The sequence below is a fragment of the Heliangelus exortis genome, chromosome 8, assembly GCF_036169615.1.
Source record: "Heliangelus exortis chromosome 8, bHelExo1.hap1, whole genome shotgun sequence".
In the NCBI taxonomy this organism is placed as follows: domain Eukaryota; kingdom Metazoa; phylum Chordata; class Aves; order Apodiformes; family Trochilidae; genus Heliangelus; species Heliangelus exortis.
Window position 1 is genome coordinate 27,801,227 of NC_092429.1, and position 26,148 is coordinate 27,827,374.

The following is a 26,148-nucleotide window of genomic DNA, read 5'->3' on the forward strand; positions in this document are numbered from 1 at the left end:
CATCTGCTTTTTGTCTCTTCTGGAAGAGCTGCCGAGCCCCTGGCTCAGGTTGCCACCTGCCTCTCTGCTCCCTCCCTGCAGTCCCTGTACTGCTGGGGCTGTTAGGATGGGCAGAGCCACTCAGTTTGGTTCCCCTTGTGTGAAGTTTCAACATTTCTAACACATCAGGCTGTGACTCCCTCCCTCCTCCTCCTAAACACAGCAGCAGATGCAATGCTCTGAAGGAGCCTTTTGTCTCTTGGTGGCTCATGCCTCTTGCTGATCCGTGGCAGGACACTGGCATGGGGCAGAGGGAAATCCCTGGGGGTTAACAGCTGAACCCACTGACATTTCAGTGCTTTGATTCTACATTTCACTCCTTAGAGGGATAAGGAAAGCTCAAAGTTTGGTCTCATTTGCTGGGAGTGGTGAGATTTACTCCGAGAGTAGCTGTGCAACTCAGCAGATACAAGTGTACCCCACTAGGGTCACCTTCTCCTACCCTAACTTCAAAGCAGAAGGGCACAGCCATTCCTGAAGGATGTGCCATGGAGGAAAGGCACCAAGCTTGCAGCCTCCAGACTGTGTGCAGTGGTGCAGAGCTCTGCCAGAGACTCTTGGCAGTCTTACTTTGTTTTACTTTGTCCCCATCACTCTGCAGGATTAACCCCTCATACATAAGAAACACTGCTGACTGCATGAAGGTTTTTCAGCTCTTTCTCTCTGTCACAGGACAGCCTGGCAGGGATTCCTTCCCGTTTGCAAAGTGGAGATCTGAAGAGTGAAAAATCTGCCTCTAAATTCTCTTCAGCCCCTCTGCAGTGAGATCGAAGAACGAGGCCTCAGCTGCAGCAGAGGTTGTGTTCTGCCAGGGGGTCAGGGAGCTCTGAAACCCCAGGGGCTGGGGGGAAATGCCCTGTGGCTACTGGTGCTTATATCGAGCTGTTGGTAAGACTTAGGAGGAGCTGCTGGGGCCGCAGGAAGAGCTCAGAATAACCACACGGGGGTGCCAGCCCTGCAGTTTTACACCAATTTAAAAATATTTCTTGGAGCAGCTCCAGGGATTACTCTGGGAAGTGGAGAGAATATCCTCTGCTGGCCTGACTTTGAAGGATCCCTTCCATGTCCTTGAATATGGGTGCCATTTTTTTGGCAGGTGGTAGCAGCCTTCAATCTCTTTATGTGTTGCTGGCTTTGAGAGAAGGGGTTTGGAAGACAACCTTTAGGAACCAAAGAAAAATACTGTCAGGAAATACAGAGTGGATGGTAGGTATGATAATACCCCCCTCCTCCTGTTGTAGGACCTTAGAAAATAAAAGGTCTCAACAGCTGGGGCAGTGTCCCATTTCCACCCCTTGAAGGATCCCTGGGGACTGGGGGGGACAAATTCTGATGGGAATTTGCCAGTGAGAGGCACAGGGCTGGTTTTGGGCAAATTACCTCCCCAGTGCAGAGCCTGGCATGGGAAGAGCTCACCCACCTGGAATGGGGCATTGCCACCACACATCCCCAATCCATAGCAGGATTTCCCACATACATTTGGATATTTTCCCTTATCTGTGTCTCTCTGGCATCCCTGCCCTTCACTGACTTTTCTGCCTTGCAGAGGTGGGAGCAGATGTTTTACAGGCTCAGCTCTGATCCCTTTGGAAAAGGCTGTGCTTGCTTCCCACATGGATATGGAGCCTGCCAGCCTCCAAACTTGTGATGCTCACAGTTCTGTGGGCTTAAAAGAAGCAGGGAGCTGCTCAGGGAAGTCTTTTTTTTTTTTTTTTTTTTTTAATAAAAAACCAAAGCAAATGAATCTGAACATTCCTCCCATACTTCATGGCAAAATGTTTTTTGTTACAGATTTGTTTGGGTTGTTTTTTTACTTAGGTTTGGAATTTTGTGGGGTTTGGTTTTTTTTTTTTGTTTTTTTTTTTTGTACTTTGCATTTTACAAGCTTGTCAGTAGCAGCTCCCTGTGATCTCTGCTTTTGGGGCTGTAACACGAGGGCAGCTGACTGTCTGCAAAAAACCCTGTTGAAACAGTGGGGAAAAAAAAGCAAAGCCTGACCAAAAGTAACAGTTCTGAAACTTGCATTCCTGCTGTGGGAGGTGGGCTGGAACCGGGACACTACTGGAGAGTTGTAAAAGCAAAATACACACTGAAATTTCCTTTGAAATGGAAATGTGGAGCCTGTGCCAGCTCTGCTGTGAGCATTACACAAGGCAGACCTTGGGAAGGCTGGGAGGCTCTTTTGGCATCCTGGTCAGTTTGTGTCATCCTGGAGCCTTTTTTCATCACTGAGATAAAGCCAGGGGGTGGGTAACCTGCTGAAAGGATGGCCCAGGCACAGAGGGGTAGTGGTGTAGTGGTAATGGGGCTTGTGTGAGCCTGGGGGACTTCTGGGAGGACCAAGAATAAAATCTAAAAGGTTTTGTCTGGGAAGAGGAGGTCAGGTTTGGAGACAGCTAAAGAAAGTAAACCCTGTGTCTCTTCTGGTTTTCTTAATCCATCAAGAGGGCCCAGGCTTAAAAAGAGCCTTAACTTCAAAATAAGGATTGGCAGCAGTGTTAGAGGGAGAAAGGAGAGATCACTGCAGAAGGGTAAGCCCCAGTCTGACAGTAGCTGGCAAGTATTTGGTTGGTTGTTTGGTTTTTTTTCCTGTAAATGTGTTTTTCAGTCAATGCTTTTCTAGGAGAGCCTACAAGAGCCAGCAGTGATGGGACCTTCTCTGATCCCCACCTTCAGGCTCCAGACATGCCTTGAGCTTGTCTTTGGTCTTTGGTGCCATTCCTGGGGGAGGAACCTGGTGTGTCCTCCCTGTCCCCTCTGCCTCCCCTTCCTCCCATGCCCAGCTCTGAAACCTGCCTGGGAGACTCTGAGGATCCCATTTCACCCGTGCAGGCTCTCAGGAGGGAAAAGCCATTTGGAGAAAAGGCCCAAAATAAATTCAGATGGGCTGGGGGGGGGGCTTTGGGCTTGTCCCCATCTCCTCCTCAGCCTGGAATAAAGTCAGGCCAGGTCATGGCTGAAGCAGGTTTGATTTCTGCCCTGGGGTTTGCGAGTTCATTCACTGCATTCCTGGAGCAAATGTAACATAAATTCAGCATCTTGCTGCAGACAGCTTCTTCCCCTCCCGACTGCACAGGGATTCTCCACCTGGATCCAGTGCTCCATGGGATGCTGGCAGTGTCACAGCCAGCAGATTTACAGGTCCTTGCTGGAGGGTTTCAGCCAGGTCATGCTTCTTTGGATACTTTCCATCCCAGTGGTTCCAGCAGGAACTTTTCCTGCTGCCTGCATCCTGGCTGCCCCTGTGCAGGACATACAAGAGGGGAACATGTGGATGTGGAGATGGAGCCTGGCCTGGTTTTTTTTTACTCCCTTTTTTTTCCATTTTTTTACTCCATACTTTTTTTACTCCATTACTACTGCACACATTTACACATTTTTTTTTCCCAGGAAAATGCTTATAATGTCTGGTGTGGAGTGCAGGAAAATACATCCTCATGGGTGGGTCTTCCCTCTTCAGCTCCTGGAGAAGATGGTGTGGTAAGGGGACATGGGGACATCACAGCACACAGGTGGCACTGGGATAGGTGTGTCCCGCCCCAGGAGTTCACCAACACCCATGTCCTGCAGGTGGTGTGCATGTGGGGCACAGAATATTAAAACTCACTTGTTCACACTTGTCCTGTGCCCATTCTGGTCCCTGAAACCTGGTGGCACCGTGGCCAGCCTGACCTCTGGCCACTGGGTGTCTGTGCAGGGCCACGTGGTTGGGGAGAGCTTGATGACAAACAGGGCCAGGAGCTGAACTTTGCCACTGAAACCTGGCTCTGACCACAACCTATCCCCTGGGACAACCTTTCCTTCTCCTGGAAAAGCTGGGGCAGAGCTAAAGGTCTCAGCCACCCTCCCTGTGCCCTCCCTGCTGCAGCCAGGGCTGGAGCTCTGCCACAGTGCTTGGCTCCACCAAGGTTTTGAGAGCCTTCCAACCTCCAGCTGGTTTGCTGGGTTGGTTCTGGTTAGAGCACTGCTTTCCAGACCCCTGCATTCCACCCCATGGAGCCACAGGGTCTGCTTCCTGGAGTTTCCCATTCTCCATTCCATGTATCTGCATCCTTGGCATCCACCCCCAGCCTGCTGGGATGCTCCCCAGCCTGGCTGGCAGCTCCAGCCCCTTGAGAAGGGTCTGCAGGGACAATGGGGACATCTATTCCTGCTGGCAAGGGCAAGTGGGATGCCTGTAAACCCCTTTATCAGAGGCCTGACAGTGCTATCTGCCCTGCCTGCTAACAGCAGGGGCTGGGATGCCTTTTAAAGGAGAGAAGCACCAAGTGGGTGCTCAGAGCTCCAGATAGGAGGCTCCAGGGCCAGGCTGTGATAGCCCAAACCCTGGCCAGTGGCATGTGCTGCCTGATGAGACCCAGCTCCTGCCAGCCCCTTAGCTCTGATTCTCCATCTCCCAGTCTCTTGCTAATCCCTCCTAAGCCCCCGGGTTCCCCTTTCACAAAGCTGAAGAGGAGCCAGCAGTGTGCCCAGGTAGCCAAGAAGGCCAATGGCATCCTGGGCTGGCTCAGGAACAGCGTGGCCAGCAGGTCCAGGGAAGGGATTCTGCCCCTGTGCTCAGCCCTGGGGAGGCCACAGCTTGAGTCCTGTGTCCAGTTCTGGGCCCCTCAGCTCAGGAAGGAGATTGAGGTGCTGGAGCAGGTCCAAAGGAGGCAACTGGGCTGGGGAAGGGACTGGAGCACAGATCCTATGAGGAGAGGCTGAGGGAGCTGGGGGTGTTGAGGCTGGAGAAGAGGAGGCTCAGGGGAGACCTCATCACTCTCTACAACTCCCTGAAAGGAGGTTGGAGCCAGGGGGGGGTTGGGCTCTTTTCCCAGGCAACTCTCAGCAAGACAAGAGGGCACAAGAGGTCTCAAGTTGTGCCAGGGGAGGTTTAGGTTGGACATGAGAAAGAATTTCTTTAGGGAGAGGGTGATCAGGCATTGGAATGGGCTGCCCAGGGAAGGGGTGGATTCTCCATCCCTGGAGATATTTCAAAAGAGCCTGGATGTGGCACTCAGTGCCATGGGCTGGGAACTGCAGTGGGAGTGGAGCAAGGGTTGGACTTGATGAGCTCTGAGGTCCCTTCCAACCCAGCCAATTCTAGGATTCTATGATTTTCTGAGCCATGTGCTGATCCCACCAGCACCCTTTGGCCACGGGGCTGGGTATCCAGCATGTGTGGGCTGTGTCCCCCATCCTGACCACCCCAGGACTCCTTGTGTTGTTGGGGAATGAGTTTCCCCCACTGCAGACAGGGTGCTGCCCTCCTCACGCTCCTGCAACCCAGTCTTGGGCAGCCACAGGGATGTGGGGTGGCAGGAGGGCCAAAAAGAAAAAAAGAAAAAAAAAAAGAAAAAGAAAAAAAAACCCCAAAAAATCAAGTCAAGCAAAAAACCCCAAACAAACAAAATGAAAACAAAACAAAACAAAAATACCACACACAAAGAGGAGAGGAAGAGGAAAGGAAAAAGGAAAGGAAAGGCCTTTTGCTTGGTTTTGTGAAAGTGGCCTCTGTCCTATCTCTGAGCACCCACCAGAAATTGCATCCAGGCCACAGCTGGAGCCCATCCAGTCTCACCATGAAGCTTCTGCCAAGCAGGGAGAATTGAGGGAAAATGCAGGCAGAGGTGGGGGAACTGGTGATGCTCACCCCCTGCAGGACCAGAGGGCTGCTCTGCCATCTCTTACTGCAAGCACCTGGCCTTGGGCTTTGTCTGTGGCCATGGGGTGACAAGGAGATCAGTGTGGCACCTTGGGGGGCTCTGATGTGGGGGGTGGAGGGGGCTGGGTCCATGGGTGCACACAGTGTCCCAGCTGAGGCTCTGGGAGGCCATGCAGAGATCACTGTCCTCTAGGCTAACCCAGGGCATTTTTTCCTTAAACTTTGTTATTGGAGATAGGTGATCTTCCTCTGTCCATCCACCCCCCCAGTCTCTTCTTGCCTTCTAACCAATCCAGCTGATGCTTGGTGCCAGAAAACATGAGGCACAGAAGCAGAGGTGAGCAGAGGAAGGTTTTCCAGCCCTGGCTTCCCATCTCCTCTGTCTCGTTGAGTTTTTGTGGTATTTGCATCTGAAAGAAGAAGAAAGAGCTGAAGGGAGGCAGCCCTAGGAGGGGGAGAGGTGAGCCAAAGGAGAGGCAGCCTGGGGAAAATTATTCCTTACTTTCCCTTAATCTCCCTGCAAAAAACTCTCTGGATGACCTGCTCTGGGATGAAGTGCCAAACAGCCTCCTGCCTTTTGAAGGCTCCCGGTGGAGCTGATCCCTGTGTCACAGCCAGAGCTGGCCCAGCACCACCAGCAAAACACAATCCCCCCCACATCTTGCAGCCTCACCTTGAGCCTGGGGGTGGTTGCTGCTGCCCAGGGGATGCCCAGGTGTGCTGGCACCAGCTTTGGGATCCGGATCAGTCCCATCCACCAAAGGGATGCTGCAGGGATGTGGCTGCTGCTCTGGTCCATGCAGCATCCCTGTGACAAAAGGCTTGCTTAAAAAAAAAACCAAAACAAAACACGTTATCAAGGAAAGGGATGCTGGGCTGCCAGGAGCCCTGTGGCAGACAGCCCTCCTCCACCCTTTCCCCCATGTCCCTCCTCCTCCCCCGTGTCCCCATGTCCCCTACGTCAGTAATTAGGCTATGGCCAGGTCAGCAAAGACCAAACAGCAGAACCCGTGATCCAAAGTGTGCTGGGCCGGGGAGCCAGCTGGCTGGGCGGCTCAGGAACCCCCGAGGCAATGCAGGGCTGGGAGCCACCGGAGGGAAATGGGTCAGGCACCATCGGGAGTGGGGGTGGGAGAGGGTCGGGGAGGGGGGGATGGTCCCCTCAGCGGGGACACCCCCCAGCACTGCTGCTGCGGGAGGCATCCCTGCCCCAGAAACCTCCCCTGGGTGCTAAAAGGCAGCTTTGGGAAGTGTCCCCAGGGAAATAGTGGCTCAGCCCTATAGAGCCCCAGATTTCTGATGGAAATGCAGCACCTGCTGAAAATGACCACCACCAACCCCCGGGCTGGTCCCCAGCCTGCTCCTCCTGGCCTTGGCACAGCGACAGACGTGTTCCCATCCCGGGAATTAGCACGGCTGTCCGGGAATGTGGCACAGCAGGGTCAGGGATGTCCCCGAGTGTCACGGTGCTGCCGCACGCATCCCGCGTCCCCCCGGCACAGTTCCCGAGTCCGGTACTGGGGGGGTGAGCCCCAGGGACAGCACGGACATGGGTGCAGGAGCTTGCCAAGCCTAAACCAGGGCACATTAGGACACGAGGAGCTAAAGCCACTTTGCTCCCGGACTAGCATATCCGCTGGGGTTTTAGCGCATTTGCAGGCAGGGATTCACACCTTTAGGTGATTTGTCTTAATTCTCCCCAGCCTCTATGTGTGAAAAACCCTGAGTGGGGGAGAGCCTGGCTGAGGGCTGGTTCTGCAGCATGGGCTGTGCTGGGGATTCCACCTGGGGGCTGCCTCCCTCCTCCTCCTGCCTCTCCAACCCCAAGAGCTCCACCCCCACCTGAGATTTCCTACGGATCCAAAGGATTTAGACAACAGACCCTTTGCAGGACCTCTCTGCAGTGCTGGAGAGGAGCTGCTGCAGGTGCAGTGGTGGCACCTGCCTGCTCGAGGCCAGCAGACACAGCAGGTACTGCCGAGGGTCCCACACTGTCCCACCAGAGGCACTCGGCCTCCCAGAACTCAGTATCCACAAATCCCCAGCTCCTGCCTTCCCCTGGAGGCTGCTGGTGCCGGGGGTAGCTGCTGCCTGGGGCCCTGTGGGGCCAGGCAGGCCCAAGGGCACCAGCACCACCTGCCCCTGCACAGGGACCCCCCAGGCCACAAAGCCCCCCATTGTTGTGACAGCAGCTGGGAACGGAGTGATGGGGACGCCTGGGTCCCTCGGGCACAGCGGCTGCGTGGCTGATGGAGAAACCTGCTGTCAAGCATCCCCATCCCATTCGGGCCCCAGGCAGCCCAGGGCGACCCCGTCCCATCCCGGAGCCCTGGGTTCCCTTCCCAGCGCTATCTCGGTGCCTGGGGCCGGGTGCTTGGCAGCTGCCGGCAGAGAAAGGAGGAATTATGTGACAATGGCGGCGGCGGGGAGCCAGCCTGGCGGCTGATGAATAATGCAACGGCTTCGCTTTCGGGAGGAGCAGATTTCCTGTTTACCAACACCCGGGACGAACCCGCGGGGTGGCGGTGCAGGGGTGCAGCCCCCCCGAGACCCCTCGCCGAGGGCCCTGCCACGCCACTCGTGTCCCCTGATGCACCCTTTCCGCGGCCCCGTGGGGCAGGGTCCCGAGCACAGAGGGGCTTCCCCTGGTGCGGGGGTTCTGCACCCCACCACGGGATGTGATTTAGAGAAGACGAAGCCGGCACTGCCAGCCCGGGCATTGCTTCATGGCTCCCTGAGCATCCCTTTGTAGCCGCGACTGCCGGAGGGATTTTTGACATGGGCGTTTCCATGGCAACGGGAGCAAAATGGCGCCGGGAAGATGGAGGTGGTGGAGGGCTGTGGCAGAGCAGCCTGTGCTGCTGGGACAGGGGGTGCTGAGGGTGGGATGAGAGCTGACAGAGCCCCTGTGCTGGGCTGGCCCCGGGTGCCAGGGATGAGCAGGACTGTCCCGTGGTGCCACACCGTGCCAGGACATGTGTGCCGTGCCGTGCCGGGCTAGCAAGGCCACCAGGAGATGTGTCCTTACCCCCCTGCTCTCTCTGCTCCCCCAGGGCCTCTCGCCCTTGTCCCCCCGGCCAAGGTCTCCCATATCAGGCCCCTTGTCCTGGCTACTTAATCTGGGTTTCTCAGTTACCCCATCCGGAAAAAATGTGTCTAAGAATACCCAGCACAGGCACCGGGCTTCCCGGGGCGGGGAGCTGCTGCTGGCCCTCCCTGCTCTCCCTGCCAGCCCCTGCACCTAAGCACCATCCCACCGAACCAGCTCCTGCAGGGATGGGACTGGGAGCGAGTGCCCCAGCTCTGGGGCCAGGCTCTCTGAGGGCAGCTGTTGTCAAGGTGTAGCTGGGGGTCTCTGACACCACCTTGTCACCCCGAAGGACCACAGCAACCAGCTGTGCACCCCTCTGCAGCCACACAGTCCCTCTCTTCCACCAGCCTAAATGTACTGAGCTGTGTGTGTGTGTGCCCGGAGCCTGAAAGCACTGCCCCAGGTGTTCCCCTGTCCTTAAAAGAGGAGGTGAAGTGTCCCTTAGCTGAAAGAGGTGGCAACACAGCTCCTGTGCTTGCTTTGTACCTCGCCTGGGCTCTGGGGCTGGGGGTGGTGGCAATGGGATGTGCCCGTTCAGTGGGACGTGTTCCCAACCCGCAGGGATGCAGGAGTCACCTAGGGACAGGCCACATGGCATCGCTGCTCGGGGACCGGGCACGCAGCTGGTATAAACTCACAAACCACGTTGTTTAATCGCAACCTTTCCCCCCCCCCCCCACCACCCCAGGAAAAGAGAATCCTGAGCGCTTGCATCCTTTCGGAGATAGGAAACAGGGACGCGGGTGGGTTTGCTCCACCGGCCGGCAGCGTGCACCTGCCGCGCTCCGGACCACGCCGTGCCGTGTCATCCCGTGCCGTACCGAGCCGTACTGTGCGGACCGAACCCCGCCGAGCCTTACCGAACCGGGCAGACGCTCCGCGGGCAGCCCCGCCCCGGCCCCCCCCGAGCGGCGGTGGGGCCAGTGGGCGGGGGCCGGGCGGAGCGGGGAGCACGGCACGGCGCGGCTCGGCTCGGCACGGCACGACTCAGCTCCGCTCTCCCGCCATGGCATCCAAGTGCCCCAAGTGCGACAAGACCGTGTACTTCGGTGAGCACATCCCCGGGGCCCGGCCCCGCATCCCCCTCCCCGAGCTGGGACCCTCCGCTAGCCGGACCCCCCATCCCGGAGCCGGCCCACACTCCCTTTCCCAAGCCCCGGTGCACCCCCGTGTCCTATCCCCCCTCCCGGGGCCGATATCTCCGAGCCCGGCGCATCCCCGCTCCCCTTCCCCGGCCGGGAGCACCCAGAGCCCGGCCCGGCCCCGGCTGCTTCTCCCTCGGGTTCCCCTTGGCAGCGGCCGCGGCTCCTCTGCTCTGCTGCCCTCCCCGACCCCCCCTGCCCGGGTTGTGCTGGGGGATGCTGCCGGCTGTCCCTGGGGTCATGGGGGTCCCCAGCACCCCGCTCTGCTCCCTGGGCTGATGAGGTGAAGCAGGGTGTGGGAGCCCTGGTTGGGGGATGTGCCTGCAGCTTGTTTGATGCCGGGAAGGGGGGGAAAGAGTGGTCATGTCCCCGTGTACCCCCTTTTTGAGGCTGTAGGATAACCCAGCCCATCTGACCCAGAGGGGGTGCTGGGCAGGGGGGGCTTCCCTGAGCTGGGTGCAGTGAAGCAGGTGGTGGCAGGTGCAAACAAAGCCCTTTTCCCAGCCCATGTGTTCCCACTCCTGCAGACCCCACTCCAGGTGTGCCACTCACCCTTCCCCATCTCGCCTCTCACCCAGCCCTCGGCGAGCTGCTCTCGTGTGAGCCAGCTAATGAATGGCTTGGGATTTTCAATAGGACTTTTTCAAAGGCAGCATCTGGCCTTTCCAGGTCCATCTCGGCATGCCTGGGCTGGATTTAGGGAGCAGCGAGTCCCTGCAGGTCTCTGAGGGACCTGCGTGGGGTTGTGGCTGCTCAGCATCTCTTGGGAACCGGGGCTGAGGTGTCTCCCGTCGGACACACCGGGGCTGGGGCTGCCTCCCGGGTTGCAGAAACTGCTGGGGGCAGCCAGAGGATCCCCTGCCCTGGTGCCTCAGCTCTGCTCAACGAGGAGCCTGTCCCAGCCCACTGCCCCGATGTGTGGTGGTGTCAAGCCAGGAGCTCCCTGTCCCCCCTGGCACCGGGGTGGGCATCCTTAGGGTGGGCATCCTTAGGGTGGGCATCCCCAGGGCTGCCCTGCAGGCTCAGGGTGGCTCTGGGGTTGGGTCCAGCACTCCAGCTCAATCTTGTCTAGCCCAGCCCTGCCTGCCTGCACCCCTGCCTGCCTGCCCATCTCTCTCTGGAACTCCAGGGTTCAGTCCCTGCTGCCTCAGCATGTTTGTTTGGTGGAGAAATACCAAAGGGTCCTGATGGTGCCTGAGTGCTTGAGGCATTGGTGCTTTCATTCCTTTCCAGCCATCTCCAAGTAAACACAGAGAAATAGGAATCTGCTGTCTTCCTCCTTTAAATAAACCTATTTCTGTGGAGGTGGGAAGGGCTCAACCCCTTGGATGTCTTTCCCTGAGTGAATCTTTCCCTTTTTAAGCAGAAAATAGCATGTCTGTCCAGGCACCTGCGCACTGGCCTGGGGTCAGAGTTGCTCTCTGGGGGGAGGGCTGGGGCTGGGCTCAGAGCCCCCCCATTTTGCTGCCAGAGGAGTCCAGGCTGTGCCAGGAGGTGGAATTCCAGTCCCCAGCACTGCCTGCACTCTTCCTCTCTCCTCCTGTGCTTGGGGGACTTGGGAGTTTCTTGGGGATGTGTCCTGGGGGGTGGGCAGGGCTGTCCCCTGTGCCCTCAGCTCTTTCTCCCCGGGGTGGGGGTTTCTGTAGGTGTAGTTGTCTGTGTCTGAGTCTCTGCTGCTCCTCGGAGTCCCTGATCCTGGGGGCACCTTGCCCTGTGGTGCCCAGCAGTGGGGAAGTGGCAGTCCCCATCACACACCTCCCTGCAGGGACAGCCTGCTTGGCCCCCGCTGTCCTAAGGGAGCCTGGGAGGTGGGAAGGGACAGGAACGAGCCAAAAAACTTATCTGTGCTTGGAGCTGAGATAGGCTGGAGCACGTCCTTGCTGACGCCTTGAGCTTTTCCTTGAGGAACCGCCCAGGCTCTGGCAGGATAAATCCCGGTGCGTTTATTTAATCCGTAAAAACTGGCTGCCACCTCCGAGCCGTCTTTCTGGGATGTGGCTCCTGTTGGGATCGCGTGGTTCGGTGGGAAAGCAGTGGGAGCCCTGCTCCTGGGCTTTGGGAACGCTCCTGAATTCCTCGGCTGTCCCAAAGCTGAACAGGGAGGTGATTCATAAAGCCCCGGCTTGTTCGGGAAGCACTCCTCGCCTGTGCTGAATGAACGCTGCCAACTACAACTTCTCGAATGCCTGGGATTGCAGCCCTGGGTCATGTGTGAGAAATGCCACCGCGTCCCCTTCCCGGCCCTGCGCGGCTGAGCAGTCCCGGGCACCGATGGAAAACTCATTTCCAGCCTGCCTGTTGCTCCATGCTCCCTGGAAAAATCCAGCGGGCTCCTCCCTGCGCAGTCGGGAGGATGTGGGCGTTTCCTGAGCTACAGAATGAGCTTTTTTTCCTTTAAAAAGCATAGGGAAGTACAAAAATAGTTTTCTGGCTTTTTTTTTTTTTTTTTTTTTTTTTTTTTTTTTTTTTTTAAAGCAGGCTAAGGTCTGTGACATTGTTTCCAGGAGTGGCTGCTGCTAACTTTCCCACTCTGGGGAGGCTGGAGGGATGAAGTGAATGTTTAACAGGAGGAGCAGCAGCAGCAGCGTTTCTGGCAGCTCCCAGGGCCCTTTCCCACCCTGTGCTGGCAGGTGGCCGCAGGTTAAGGTTGAGTTATCTCCTCTGGCAAGAAGCTCCAGAGGGACCAGAGCCACCTGAAGCCAAGGAGCCGCACGTTTCCCCAGCTCCCTTTTGCATTGGGAGCCTTAAATTAGTTTTGCAGGGTCACGGGAAGCCCTGGCCGAGCCTTTCCTCCTCCTGCCCTCTGTTCCCAGGGAACTGTGTGGGATCACAGCAGCGGGGGGTTTCCTGTTTTCCTATCCCAACCACAAGGCAGGCAAAAGCCCCAGGGATGTGGCAAGCACACGTGCAGTGGGCCTGCTGCTGGGTGGTTTTCAGGGAGCTCTTTGCACCCCATGCTGGGGTGTCCAAGGGCTGGCAGGAGGCTGCTGCCCTGATTGTTTGGGAAGGGGCATCCTAAAGGGATGTGGGAGCCACCCCCTCACCCCGCTGTCACACTGATGTCCTGAGGGGTGCAGCAAGGTGTGGGGTGCTGCAGGGTGTGGGGTGCTCTCCCTGCAGAAATCCAAGCTCCAGAAGCCTCTCTGCAATTAATAAGTAACTGCTGCCCTTGGCTCTGGGCACTGCACTGCCAGCATCTGGGCAGGAGGGGCAGGAAGGCTTCACTTCCAGCCCTTCCTAACAAAAGAAGAGGCTCTCCAAGCAGAGCCAGAGGAGCTGTCTGCACCTCAGTCTCAGGATGGCCCCCAGCTTGGCAGCAGCACTGTTTGGCTGAGCTCCTTGGGTGACTGCCTGCACCCCTTGTCTTGGGGTGGCTGCTCTCAGAGCCTCCTGTGGACCTTGCAGAACAGTAACTAAGGATGCACCAGTTCCCTGCTCCCCAGGCAGGGCCCTGCTGGGGAGGAGATTCCTCTGTGGGAAGCTGAAGGAAGGGCTGATTAGCATTCGCTTTTCCCTCAGGAAAATAGCATGAGCTATATAGAAAATAATCTGTGGGAGGGTGGGACGGGGTGGTTTGAGGTCTCGGGCACCTCTCTCTCTCACAAACTATGAAGCTTTGGTGGAGCTGCTGGGGCTCCTGCAGGGTGCCAGCATCTCCTGTGTGTGTGTTCCCTGGCAGCTGCCTGCCTGGCAGGGAGCTGGGGTTCAGGGATCTCCATGGATGTGCCCACAGGGGTTGTGCTAGGGGCTTGTGGTGGGTGCCCCCAGCTCTCCCTGTGCCACTGGAGATTTGGGGCTGTCAGGCAGCTCCCCACAAGCCCAGCTGGTCCAGGGTGACTCCATTTGGTGTCTGGTTTGTGGGACTCTGGAGCCACACCTCAGGTCCTAGGCAGGACTTGGGCAGAGTTCCTTGTGTTCCTGTCCTCCCTCCCTATCCCTGGCAGGAGCACAGGGATGGGGAGAGGGGAGGTGATTGGACTGGAAAGGAAAAAGGTGGAGCAGGAACACCCAAGCAAGAAGTAATGGGAAATCTGCCACTGCCGTGTTGCAATCCAATACAGAGCCAGGAGCCTGTGCTGTGGTGCCTCTTTTGCCTGCAGTGGGGTGGTGGTGCCCATCACCTCTGCCAAGGGGCTGCGAGGCCCTGGAGCAACCAGGGGGTCAATGGTGGGGGGCAGCAACTAGGATGAGGTGGGGAAAGCCCCCCCACCAGCCTGCTGTGCACTTGCTGATGGGGAGCACTGGTTCTGCTGTTCCCAGGGAGATCCCGTGCATCCTCTCCTGCTGTTTTCTCTGTTCCCACCGTGTTGCCCACAGCCCTGGGCCAAATTCTGCTTGGAGCTGGGTGTACCCTGTGGCTGCAGGCAGCTGGCAGGGTGGGGGAGGCAGGGGCTGCCCCAGCTCAGCTCTGTGCCCTGCTCAGTGTGCTGGGGTGAGAGGGGGGCTGCAGGCTGCCAGGATCCCTGCCACTGCTCAGGGGTCCTGCCAGCAGCCTCCCTGCCACAGCAGGAAGGGAAAGCAGCTGATTTCTTGGGCTCAGCCCTGGCACAAAACACTGCTGATCCTCTGCCCAGCACAGCCATGGTGGAGCTGCCCAGCCTCAGAGCCAGAGGGGTCCATCCCCATCCCCTGCGGATGCCCCGTGATGAGGAGCCCCTTGGAAAACTGGCTTGGTGGAGATTGCCCCAGCCCCCTGAGCCAGCCAGAGAGGTTGAGGGCTCGTGGCCAGGAAAACGTCTGCAGTGGGTGAGGTTTTGTTGGCAGAGAGGAAGGGAGCAGCCCGGAGCTGTGCCACGAGTTGGGGACCGTGGCTGGAAATCAAACAACCCTCACTCCAACCCCAGTGGTTCAGCTTTCCTGGGGAAAAAAGTCTGAACTCCTCTTGGTGGGCTGGAAGCAAGGTTCTGGAAAGTGGGACCTCCAGCCTGGGGTATTCCTTGTTCCTCCCTGGTGAGGCTGCACTGAGCTGGCTTTGTTGCAGACTTGGAGGAAGCCCAAGAAGGCAGCAGCTCAGGGCTGGAGGGATTGCCTCTCCTCACTGCGGGGGAGCTAAATATACACAGCTTGGCCCCAAAATCCCACTGCAGGGTAACCAGAGGGGGGGGAGAGGAGCTCCTGGTGTGCCTGGGGATGGCAGGAGGGGACGGGATGGGGAAAGGCAGCTCAGCCCCTTTCCAGGGGACCGGTGAGCTGGTGGCACAGCCCATCAGGGCAGAGCAGGATACCCTCAAGCTGTCCCTCTGCCTTTTCCATCTCCTGGCCCTGCTGCGAGGGGGTGGGGAGGGTTTTGTTTCCAGCCCTTTAGCAGGCTCCTTTCCCCGTGCTCCTCTCTCTTATTCATTCCTTTGTGCCTGTGGCTGCTTTGAAGCACATCTTCAGTGGGGCTGCCAGCATCCTTCTCCTCCAGGGATGTCTGTTTCTGGGTCCCTGGGGGGATTTGGCATCTTTATCTCCAGACTGGGTTTTCTCAGCCCTTCCCTTTGTCCTCCCGGGGCTGTGGTGGGATGGATGGGGCACAGCCCAGCCCTTTGCAGAGATGTGGCTCTGCACCTCGGGTTGCTTATGCAGAATAAGCCCCCGGCTGGAAGCAGAGCTGACGTCAGGCTGGGGAAATTACCTGTGTGAGGGCCCCTGGCTCTGAGGCTGGGAGGAGGAATGCTTCCTTCCCACCCTGGAAAGATGCTCCCACCTCTGGCCCACGCCAGCTGCCTTGCCTGGGCACAGCAGGTAATTAAGGCATGAGCTGCTTTGTCTCCAGGGTGCGGCTGCTGCTGCCTCAGCAGCCTCCTTGGTGCTTTCCTGCTCCTGATTTTTCCCTGCCCCTTGTGAGCTGTGCTCCCTGCCAGCCCACAGCTCCATCCTGAAGCTGGTCACGGATGGACCCAGCCGTGCCCCCAGCTCTCCTCCTCAGGGGTTTTATCCCTAGGGGAGATGTTTATTATCCATGGGTGCTCAGCCCTGGCCAGGTGATAACCCAGGGCAGGCAAAGCTCAAGCCATGCCCATTTGGCAGAGCCCAACATCCTGCAGCCAAGTACCCTGAGCCCTGCCCTTCCTGGGGGTTTAAATCAGGCAGGTTGAGGGGACCACGTTGTCACAAGGCTGTGTGTGAAGGTTTGGGATCCAGCAGAGTGGGGCAGGACGTGTGTGTGCTTGGTGGGATGCTGAGAGAACGTTGGGCATTGGCATGTCCCCTTCCCACTGTGGCTTGTGGTGACATTTGGTGTGACAGCTGCCCCAGCAAAGCCTGCACTGGAGCCCTTTGCCAATCCTGTGCTCCCTGTGCAGAGCTGGAGGGAGCCTGGGCACTGCTTTGCCCAGCACTGTGGTGCTGATGGTGTGGGGGGGGTTGACCCCCTGGAGTCAGGGGGTGTGGAGTGGAGGTCCCCCAGCATCTGCCCTGGGGGTCTTTGCTGTGGTAGGGAGGACCTGGCCAGAGGCTTTTCCTCTGGAGCAGATGGGGTGGGTGGCAGGAAATCTGGGTGCTGGTGCTTTTCCTCCACAGTGATTTATTGGTGAGGCAGCCCAGCCACGAGCAGGATGCTGCTGGCCTGGAAATGGGCTGGGGTGACTCCAAACTGCTCCTGCAGCTCCACACCAACAATCCTGCCTGGAAAGGCATCCTGGCTGTGCCAGGCCCAACTGGGAGCCCCTGTTTGCAGCCAGAGGATGCCTGACCAGTCCACGCATGGCATTCCCACCCACGGGAATTCCCACCCTGCAGTGTCCGGGCTGTCCCCATGCCCTGGCAGCAGGACAGTGCACCCAGGCTGCCTCCTTCCTCCTTTCCCATCCCCTGCCGAGGGGCTGTGGGTGCCAGCAAGGTCCCTTTTGTTCCGTGTGGCCCAGGGATGGTTTAGGGGATGCTGTGTGTGTGTGTGTGATGGGTTTGTCAGGGAGCAGCAGCGATGCACAGCTGCCTGAAATATTACGGATGGAGGGGACACACACACGGACACAATGGGGGTGTATTTCATGCAGCAGGGGCAGGAAGGAGCTGGTGTGGGCTGTGTCCAGCTGTAATTGCAATGGCCTCCAGAAAACATCCGCCGGGAGTTTCCTCCTCGCATTGTACCCAGGGCCGTGACCGCGCTGAGCCCCGAAGGTGGGAGGAGCAGGGGGGGAGGGAAGGGAAGGAGGGAATGAGATGGATCCTGAGCTCAGCCTGGGCTGGCTCTGCATCCGCTGTGACAAAGCTGAGCGGCTCCTTGGCCCCAAGCCCCTGGCTCGGCTTTCAGCTCATCACGCTCCGTTTCCCTCCCTGCCTCTCCCGGGGAGGGCACCGGGTCCTGGGGGGGAAGGGCTGGGGGGGCTCCCGCAGCAGCCCCGAGGCACTGGGGGGCTTAAACCTCTGTGTCCTCTTCTCTTTTGGGGAGCACCTGGGGGGAGCCAGGGGCTGGGGGATCAGGAGCTCTCCTGAGTCTTCGTTTCTCTGGCATTTCTCCTGAATTTCCCCTGGCAGCTGCGAGCAGGCAGACACAACCCCCAGGCTGTGGCAGGGGGTTCACCCTGCCCTTCCCCCCCATCTGGGGGTCCACTCGTGCACAGCATCACCAGGAGCTGGGTTTGGATGATGCTGGTCCATCCACCAAGCTCAACCACCTCCTGGCTGCTTGGGGACCCTGCCCTCCACCCCAAAGTGATGGGTCTGGCTCTGCCCCTTGGTGCTGCCCTCCTCTGCCATCAGCCCCCCAGCTCTGGGCCAGGGCTGAGTTTTTTGGGTGGTGACAGCAGTTGTTTCAGCTTATCTGGGCCCCGTGGCGTGGCCCGGATGCAGCTGTTTGCCTTGGGAGGAGGGTGGCTCTGAAAGCCAGGACCTGCCTTTGGGGAGCTCTTGACCTTCATCTTGACCTGATGCAAACAGGTGACATTTTGCTGAGGTCCCCAGGGGAAAAAAAAAAAAAAAAAAAAAAGAGCTGGGAAACTTGCCATCATGGGGGAGGTCTTCTTGTAGAGCAGGGCCGGGGTCTGGTTATGCTTTTATTTGCTTGTTAAATGTTTTATTTGGCTCTTCTGATTTAGTTTTACGGTGGCTTTAATGGGATCACGGTGTTTTCCAGCTGTCTCTGCACATGTGTGGGGGAGAGGGAAGGAGAATGGGAAGCAGTGGGGGGCAAGGGGCAGCACCCAGACCCCAGGAGCTTGGAGTGGGGACAGGGGATGCAGATTGAGGACTGGCAGCCCATGGCACCTCCTGGCGTGGAGACGCACAGCTTGGGGCCAGCTGGAGGGGGTGCAATGGTATAACTGCTCTCAAAGCATTTTCCTTCCTTGTATTTGCTTATTAAGACTTGGAAATGGTTTTTGGTGCCAGCAGCAAAGTCACTCCAGGGGTTTGTGGCTCTCCGGGGTAACCATCTGCATCTCCCTCCTGCTCCTGAGCTGGCAGTGAGGAGGGATCACTCTTTTCCATGGGGAAACATCCCCATTTTAGGGGGCTGCAGAAGCTGCCTGCCCTCCCATCCTCCCAGCTGGAGGCAGGAGGTGTCCTGGGAGCAGAATTGAGGGGCAGCTGGAGCTGGGGCTGCCTGGGTGTGGATGGGGAGGAATGACCCAGCTGGGGTGGGCATGGCAACTCCAAATATTTGAATGGGAGCAGGGTCATGGCAGGTAATGGGGCTGGTAAAAATAGACACAGGGAGCAGGGAGGAAAACCTGACCATTGCTGGGCTGGCACAGTGCTGGGAAAGGAACTCTTTGCCATGGCAGGGCCAGTGCTGGGGGGGGGTTAGAGACTGGGAAGGGGGGTTAGAGGCTGGGGGGTGGGGGTTGAATGACCCTGGGACTTTGTGGGCTGTGGCAGAGCATCCTCTGCAGCGTGGGCTGATTTGCAACCCCCTGCCATGCCTGGAGCCTCCTAACTCAGGGGTTTTAGCAGGTGCTGGGTGGTTGCTCAGCCCTCCCTTGTGTCCCTGGCAGCTGAGAAGGTGTCTTCCCTGGGCAAGGATTGGCACAAGTTCTGCCTGAAGTGTGAACGCTGCAACAAGACCCTGACCCCGGGTGGGCACGCTGAGGTAAGAGCTGCGGGGCTGGGTGGGGAGGGGGAGAGGTGCTGCCATGCAAGGGTGGGCTCCCCAGCACCCCAGAGATGGGGTGTCCCAGGAATTGGGCTGGGGCAGGTACACAGTGCCATGGGATGGGCTTGTCCCTCTGGCTCCCCAGCCTGGGAACACCCCCTGTGGTGTCCAATGATGCTGCTGTGACACGGGGTGCTCAGAGCTCTCTGAGTTGGGTCGGTGCCACCCCAGAGTGGGCTCCCAGGTGGCCTCTGCCAGGGCTCAGCATCTCCTGGCAAGTGCTTGAAGCAGCTCTGGGCACCAGGCAGCCTCCTTTGGTGTGCAGGCACTGAGAGCCTGTACCAGAGGGGAGTTAAAACATCAAAAATTGGGGATGCACAGGTTGCCATGGTGATGCTACCTGGGCACTGGTGCTTTGGGTGCCCCAGGGCTCGTGCTGGACTGGGATCTGGGATGCCACTGTGGATGCCCAGTGCCTGGGAGCACCAGGGTGCTGTGTGGCACTGGCAGGTGCTGAGGGCTGGGAGCAACTGTGTTTTGCTTGTGCAATGCCCCGGGGTGACACCTCGTGCCTTGGGTTTTGCACAGTGCTTGTCATGCCAGAGTGTCACCAGCTCTTTAGCACGGGTTTAACGTGTGGCACAGCTGGGGAGCAGGCAGCAGGAACAGCTGAGCTCATGGCCACCAGTCCAAGGTGGTTTAGTGGGGCTGGTTCTGCTGGGGAGGATGGGGCTGGTTCTGTCTGGGGAGGATGGGGCTGGTTCTATTTGGGAGGGTGAGGCTGGTTCTGCTGGGGAGGATGGGGCTGGTTCTGCTGGGGAGGATGGGGCTGGTTCTGTTTGGGGGAGGATGGGGCTGGTTCTGTCTGGGGAGGATGGGGCTGGTTCTGTTTGGGAGTGTGGGGCTGGCTCTGCCAGGGAGGATGGGGCTGGTTCTGTCTGGGGAGGATGGGGCTGGTTCTGTTTGGGAGGATGGGGCTGGTTCTGTCTGGGGAGGATGGGGCTGGTTCTGTTTGGGAGGATGGGGCTGGTTCTGCTGGGGGGGATGGGGCTGGTTCTGTTTGGGAGGATGGGGCTGGTTCTGTCTGGGGAGGACGGGGCTGGTTCTGTTTGGGGGAGGATGGGGCTGGTTCTGTCTGGGGAGGATGGGGCTGGTTCTGTTTGGGAGTGTGGGGCTGGCTCTGCCGGGGAGGGTGGGGCTGGTTCTGTTTGGGGGAGGATGGGGCTGGTTCTGCTGGGGAGGATGGGGCTGGTTCTGTTTGGGAGGATGGGGCTGGTTCTGTTTGGGAGTGTGGGGCTGGCTCTGCCAGGGAGGATGGGGCTGGTTCTGTCTGGGGAGGATGGGGCTGGTTCTGTTTGGGAGGATGGGGCTGGTTCTGCTGGGGGGGATGGGGCTGGTTCTGTTTGGGAGGATGGGGCTGGTTCTGTCTGGGGAGGACGGGGCTGGTTCTGTTTGGGGGAGGATGGGGCTGGTTCTGTCTGGGGAGGATGGGGCTGGTTCTGTTTGGGAGTGTGGGGCTGGCTCTGCCGGGGAGGGTGGGGCTGGTTCTGTTTGGGGGAGGATGGGGCTGGTTCTGCTGGGGAGGATGGGGCTGGTTCTGTTTGGGAGGATGGGGCTGGTTCTGCCTGGGGAGGATGGGGCTGGTTCTGCTGGGGAGGATGAGGCTGGTTCTGTTTGGGAGTGTGGGGCTGGCTCTGCTGGGGAGGATGGGGCTGGTTCTGTCTGGGGAGGATGGGGCTGGTTCTGTCTGGGGAGGATGGGGCTGGTTCTGCTGGGGGGGATGGGGCTGGTTCTGTTTGGGAGGATGGAGCTGGTTCTGCTGGGGGGGATGGGGCTGGTTCTGCTGGGGAGGATGGGGCTGGTTCTGTCTGGGGAGGACAGGCTGGTTCTGTTTGGGGGGGGACGGGGCTGGTTCTGCTGGGGAGGATGGGGCTGGTTCTGTCTGGGGAGGATGGGGCTGGTTCTGCTGGGGAGGATGGGGCTGGTTCTGTTTGGGAGGATGGGGCTGGTTCTGCTGGGGGGGATGGGGCTGGTTCTGTTTGGGAGGATGGAGCTGGTTCTGCTGGGGGGGATGGGGCTGGTTCTGTCTGGGGAGGATGGGGCTGGTTCTGTCTGGGGAGGACAGGCTGGTTCTGTGTGGGGGAGGATGGGGCTGGTTCTGCTGGGGAGGATGGGGCTGGTTCTGTCTGGGGAGGACAGGCTGGTTCTGTTTGGGGGGGGACGGGCCTGGTTCTGCTGGGGAGGATGGGGCTGGTTCTGCTGGGGAGGATGGGGCTGGTTCTGCTGGGGAGGATGGGGCTGGTTCTGTCTGGGGAGGATGGGGCTGGTTCTGTCTGGGGAGGACAGGCTGGTTCTGTTTGGGGGGGGACGGGACTGGTTCTGCTGGGGAGGATGGGGCTGTGTGGGTGGATCTGTGCTTCGGGCAGGGTTGATCCCCAGGGTTCTGCAGCTTTCCCATATAAGGTTGGATTCTGCTCCCTTGGGGAATGGCAGCCCAGCCCCACTGACCCTGCCCACAGCAGGATTTGGCCCTTCCCTGGTTTTTTCTCCCTCCTTTCAAGCCAGGAGGTTGAGTTGGGTCAGAAAGGTGTCGCAGGGAGAGCAGCTAAATGTTTACCCTCCCCTCCAGCATGGAAACCCTGCCAAGACACTGATATTTATCCCTGGTGACATTTTCCAGCTCCCTGCTCCCTCCCAGCCTCCCCTTTTGGCATCAGGGGAAGGGTCCTGACTCCTCACTCCTGCTTGGGTGAAGCCTCCTCACCCCGCAGCAGAGGGTGGGAGCACAGGGCTGAGATGCTGGCTGGGGCATGGAGCAGGAGATCATGGAATCAGGGATGTGTTTGGGTTGGAAAAGACCTTTAAGGTCCATCAGGTCCAACTGGTAACCCAGCAGGGCCAAGGCCACCACTAAACCTGTCCCTCAGCACCACATCTCTGTGGCTTTTAAAGGATGGTGACACCACCACTGCTCTGGGCACCCTGTGCCAGGGCCTGACAATCCTTCCTTTCAGTGCAGAAATTCTTCCTAATATCCAAGCTAAACAGCTTGAGGCCATTTCCTCTAAACCATACTCAGGGTATGACTTACCTGGGGTTCTGAGGTACAGTTACACCACTTAGAGTTTAGTAAAACTGCAAACTCAATGTCTCAAGGCTTGCCAGAGTTTCCTCAGCTCAGAGAGGGAGGTTAATGGCTGGTTTTCTGCTCTTGGTTTACATTAATTTCCTTGTTTACTTAGCTCAGATTCTGGACATTGTGGGATTTGTTACCTACACCAGCTTTGTTCCCCTTTTCTGGACACGTTTCACCCCTCAGTGTCCTCGTAGTGGGGATCCCAAGACTGGACACAGCACTGGGGATGTGGCCTCACCAGGGGCACAATCCCTGCCCTGGTCCTGCTGGCCACACCGGTGCTGACAGAAGCCAGGGTGCCCTTGGCTTTTTGGGGTGCTGGGATGGCTTTTCCACGGGGGTCCTTGGGCAGGGCAGCCCCACTCACCCCTTGCCCCAGCCACAAAGACTCTTCTTCTCCTCTCTGGGACTCTGGTTCTCACTGTCTGGGGGAAGCTCCAGGGCTTATCACCTGCTTCTTGCCTTCCTGTGACAAGCTGATAGCAGGGCTGATAGCAGCTGGGCTGGGACCAGTGCCCACACAAGGGCCTCTGAGCTGAGGCCAAGGCAAGGGAGGAGAAATCTGGTGGCAGCCACGGTGCTTTGTTTGCTAAATAACTGCCCAGGGTGTTTAATGGGCAGGGGGATGCCTGCCTGGCTCCTGGGGAACACGACCAGGCTGGGACCCAAGGATGCTTCTCAGATAAAGGATGCCCCTGGGTGCTCCAGAACAGGCAGAGAGCTCGGTGCTGGCAGAAATCCTTGAGCACTTTTAATCAGTTTATGCTGTTGCTGGCAGACCTGCAGGCACCCTGGGATGGAGGCATGGCCAGGGGGGTCTCTTAACATGAGTGGGGAGGGGAAGTGATGCTGAGGGAACTGTGATGGCCTCTCAGCACCCTAACAATCCCCTCTCTCCCCAGCACGATGGGAAGCCCTTCTGCCACAAGCCCTGCTATGCCACACTCTTTGGCCCCAAAGGTATGTCTGTGGCATGTCTTTGGCATGTCATGTCTGTGGCATGTCTGTGGCATGTCATGTCTGTGGCATGTCTGTGTCCCCCCCTGTACCTCTGTGCCTGTGCCCAGGGCTGCAGGAGGGGTCAGGTCCCCCCATGGCCCTGAAAGCATCCCTGGGCCAGGGCACTGAGCACTGAACCAGCATTTTGCTTTTGCAACCCTACTGTCCCCCCAGAGGGAGAGGAGAGCTGCTGCAGGGAGGAATCTGTCCTGACAGCTGACTTTTTTTTAATATATATATATATATAAATATATATTTGAAAAACAAATTCCCATTCTAACAAAAGGTGGAGCCCCTCTCCTATCCCAGCTGTGGCTGGGGAAAGCCTTGGCCAGGAGAAAGCAAGCTAAGGCTGAGGTGCAGTGGTGACCACAGTGGTCCTGTGGCTCATGGGGCTGGGGGGATGCTGGGGGGGGGGGAGAATGGAAACCCCAACACTTCCCAGGCTCCCAGAAACTCTCTCTGCCCCACTGCAGGGGTGAACATTGGTGGTGCCGGGTCCTACATCTATGACAAGCCACAGATTGAGGGGCAGACAGCTCCAGGACCCATAGAGCACCCAGTGAAGGTGGAAGAGAAGAAGGTGAACGCCGCACCACCCAAGGGACCCAGCAAAGGTGAGGGGCAGGGCAGGAGGGGTGGCCTGTCCCCTGCCGTGGCATTCAACTCATCCAGAGCCACCACCTCTGGTGACAGTGTGAGGTGCAGCTCTGCACCCGTGTGTCCCCTCTGCTTCCCACATCCGTGCCCTCTGTCTCTTTCCAGCTTCCAGTGTCACCACCTTCACCGGGGAGCCCAACATGTGCCCACGCTGTGGCAAGAGGGTCTACTTTGGTAAGGGGGTGTGCAGGCACTGAGTGCCTGTCCTGGGGTGGCACTGTCCCCTGGTGCTCCCTGCAGTACCCCTGGGGCACATGGGAGGAGGGGCTGGGAGAAGGGTTTGGCTCAGAGGGGGATATTTGGGGCACAGAGGGGGGGACATGGGGCACCGAGGGATGTGCCCAAGGAGCCTGAGGGATGGGATATCCTGGAGGAGCAATGTTTCTCCCTGGGTGCAAGGTTTCATCTGCTGTTGGATAACAGGTAGTGTGGGGTTAATAATTGTCCTTGGCCACCCTCTCTGTCATTTGCAGGGCTGGCAGAGCTGCTGTGCATAGGGCTGCCTTGGGATTTTGGGGTTTTTAATGCGGAGATGATGTCCCTGTGGGGTGTGCTTCCCTTTCTGTGTGTGTGTGTGTGTGCAAGGGGGGGCTGGCGTGACCCTCCCTCCTTGTCCCTGCCTTTAGCTGAGAAGGTGACATCCCTGGGGAAGGACTGGCACCGTCCCTGCCTACGCTGCGAGCGCTGCAGCAAGACCCTGACCCCGGGGGGCCACGCTGAGGTAAGGATGTCCCAACCCCCAGAGCCCTGGGCAGCACTCCTGGGGGATGCCAGAGGGGCATGGATGAGCCCTGCTGTGCCATGCTGGTCTGAGAGAGCAAGGGAGGAGTGGCAGGAGCAGCCCAGGGGAGCGTTGGGGTGATAGGAGAGGGGTCCAGGCGGGGGGATGTGTCCCGGGGAGTGGGTTTGCTCCTGCCTCTGGTGACATGTTTGTGTCTCTGCCCCACACAGCATGATGGACAGCCATACTGCCACAAGCCCTGCTACGGGATCCTCTTTGGGCCCAAGGGTGAGTGCCTGGGGTGGGGACCCATTCCTGAGCTGCTGCTCTCAATGCCACCACTCCCTGGAGGTGCCACCTCCCTGCCTGGGTACTCATCCCTCTGCATCTTCTCCTGTTCAGGAGTCAACACTGGAGCTGTGGGAAGCTACATCTACGACAAAGACCCTGAGGCAAAGAACCAGCCCTAGATGGTGTCCCCCCCCCTGCCCACTGCCTGCTCTGTGTCCCCATACTAACCTCCTGCTCACAGCCAGAGCTGGCCACAGAGCTGGGCTCTCTCTGCTGTCTCTCCTCGGGGCAGGATGGCCCTGCCCCCCAGGGTTATATATCATAGTCTCTAATATAAGCTTCAGTGTTTAAAGGGAAAGATAAAAAGGTGTCTCTGGTGGTCCCCAATGCGCCCTGCCCTCCGTAGCCCTCCCACCAACTGCCCCAGAGCAGGGGGCAGCAGGGTGGGTGTGGGGATGTCACCATGTGTGGGACAGTGGGTGGTACCCGAGGGGCTGATGGCAGGAGTCCTACCAGAGGAGGGTGCCCATCTGGCAGCCTTTCTGGGCCTGTGCCCTGGTTCTTGCTCTCCCTGGGCCCCATGGCTGACCCTAACCCACCCCTAGGATCCTGGGGGCTGGGCAGATCTCTGCATCTCCATCCTTGCACCCCCAGGGTGTCCCTGGACGTGCACCCAGGAACATTTTGGGTTTGTGCCTCCCTCCCCCTGACCTTGGTGGCAGAGCCCATGATGGCAGGAGGGGGCACCTGGGGGAGTGGGCTGCTCCCCACCTTCCGAGGGCAGAGTGCATTGGGCTGGCTGGCTCCGTGGTGGGCATCCACCTGCTTGCCAGAGCTGGAGGTTTCTCATTGTTGTTGTTTATTTATGAGCTGTTGTATAAATGTGCTCGCTTTGGAGAATGATTTGTGCCCCCCACTCTCACTCACACCCACCCCCCCCTTTGCACACCCCAGCCCCCTTGCTGCCCAGAAGGCTGGGGAGGGGTCAATGCAGGGGACCCACAGGGTGACAAGCCCTGGGGTACCAGCACTTCACTCTCCCCAGGCTCCCGGGGCTGAATTTTGTTATTTGCTGACAATAAAAGGTTTTGAGAGATGCTCTGAGTCACTCAGCTCTGGGAGGAGGTGGGAAGAGGTGGGAGGAGGTGGGATGGGATGGGATGGGATGGGATGGGATGGGATGGGATGGGATGGGATGGGATGGGATGGGATGGGATGGGATGAGATGAGATGGGATGGGATGAGATGGGATGGGATGGGATGGGATGAGATGGGGTGGGGTGGGATGGGATGGGATGGGGTGGGATGAGATGGGGTGGAGTGGGGTGGGATGGGATGGGGTGGGGTGGGGTGGGATGGGGTGGGATGAGATGGGATGGGGTGGGATGGGGTGGGGTGGGATGGGATGG

The 26,148-nt window shown here is 58.6% G+C and overlaps 1 protein-coding gene across 1 annotated transcript; it reads left to right on the forward strand.

Moving 5' to 3' along the window:
* Window positions 1-9,647: 9,647 nt before the first annotated feature.
* CRIP2 (cysteine rich protein 2) lies at window positions 9,648-25,836 on the forward strand. The gene is made up of 8 exons (XM_071751274.1): window positions 9,648-9,823; window positions 18,835-18,929; window positions 22,971-23,028; window positions 23,544-23,684; window positions 23,833-23,901; window positions 24,354-24,448; window positions 24,679-24,736; window positions 24,851-25,836. The coding sequence occupies exons 1-8, from the start codon at window positions 9,781-9,783 to the stop codon at window positions 24,916-24,918; spliced, it is 627 nt and encodes a 208-aa protein (XP_071607375.1). The 5' UTR covers window positions 9,648-9,780; the 3' UTR covers window positions 24,919-25,836.
* The last annotated feature ends 312 nt before the right edge of the window (window positions 25,837-26,148 follow it).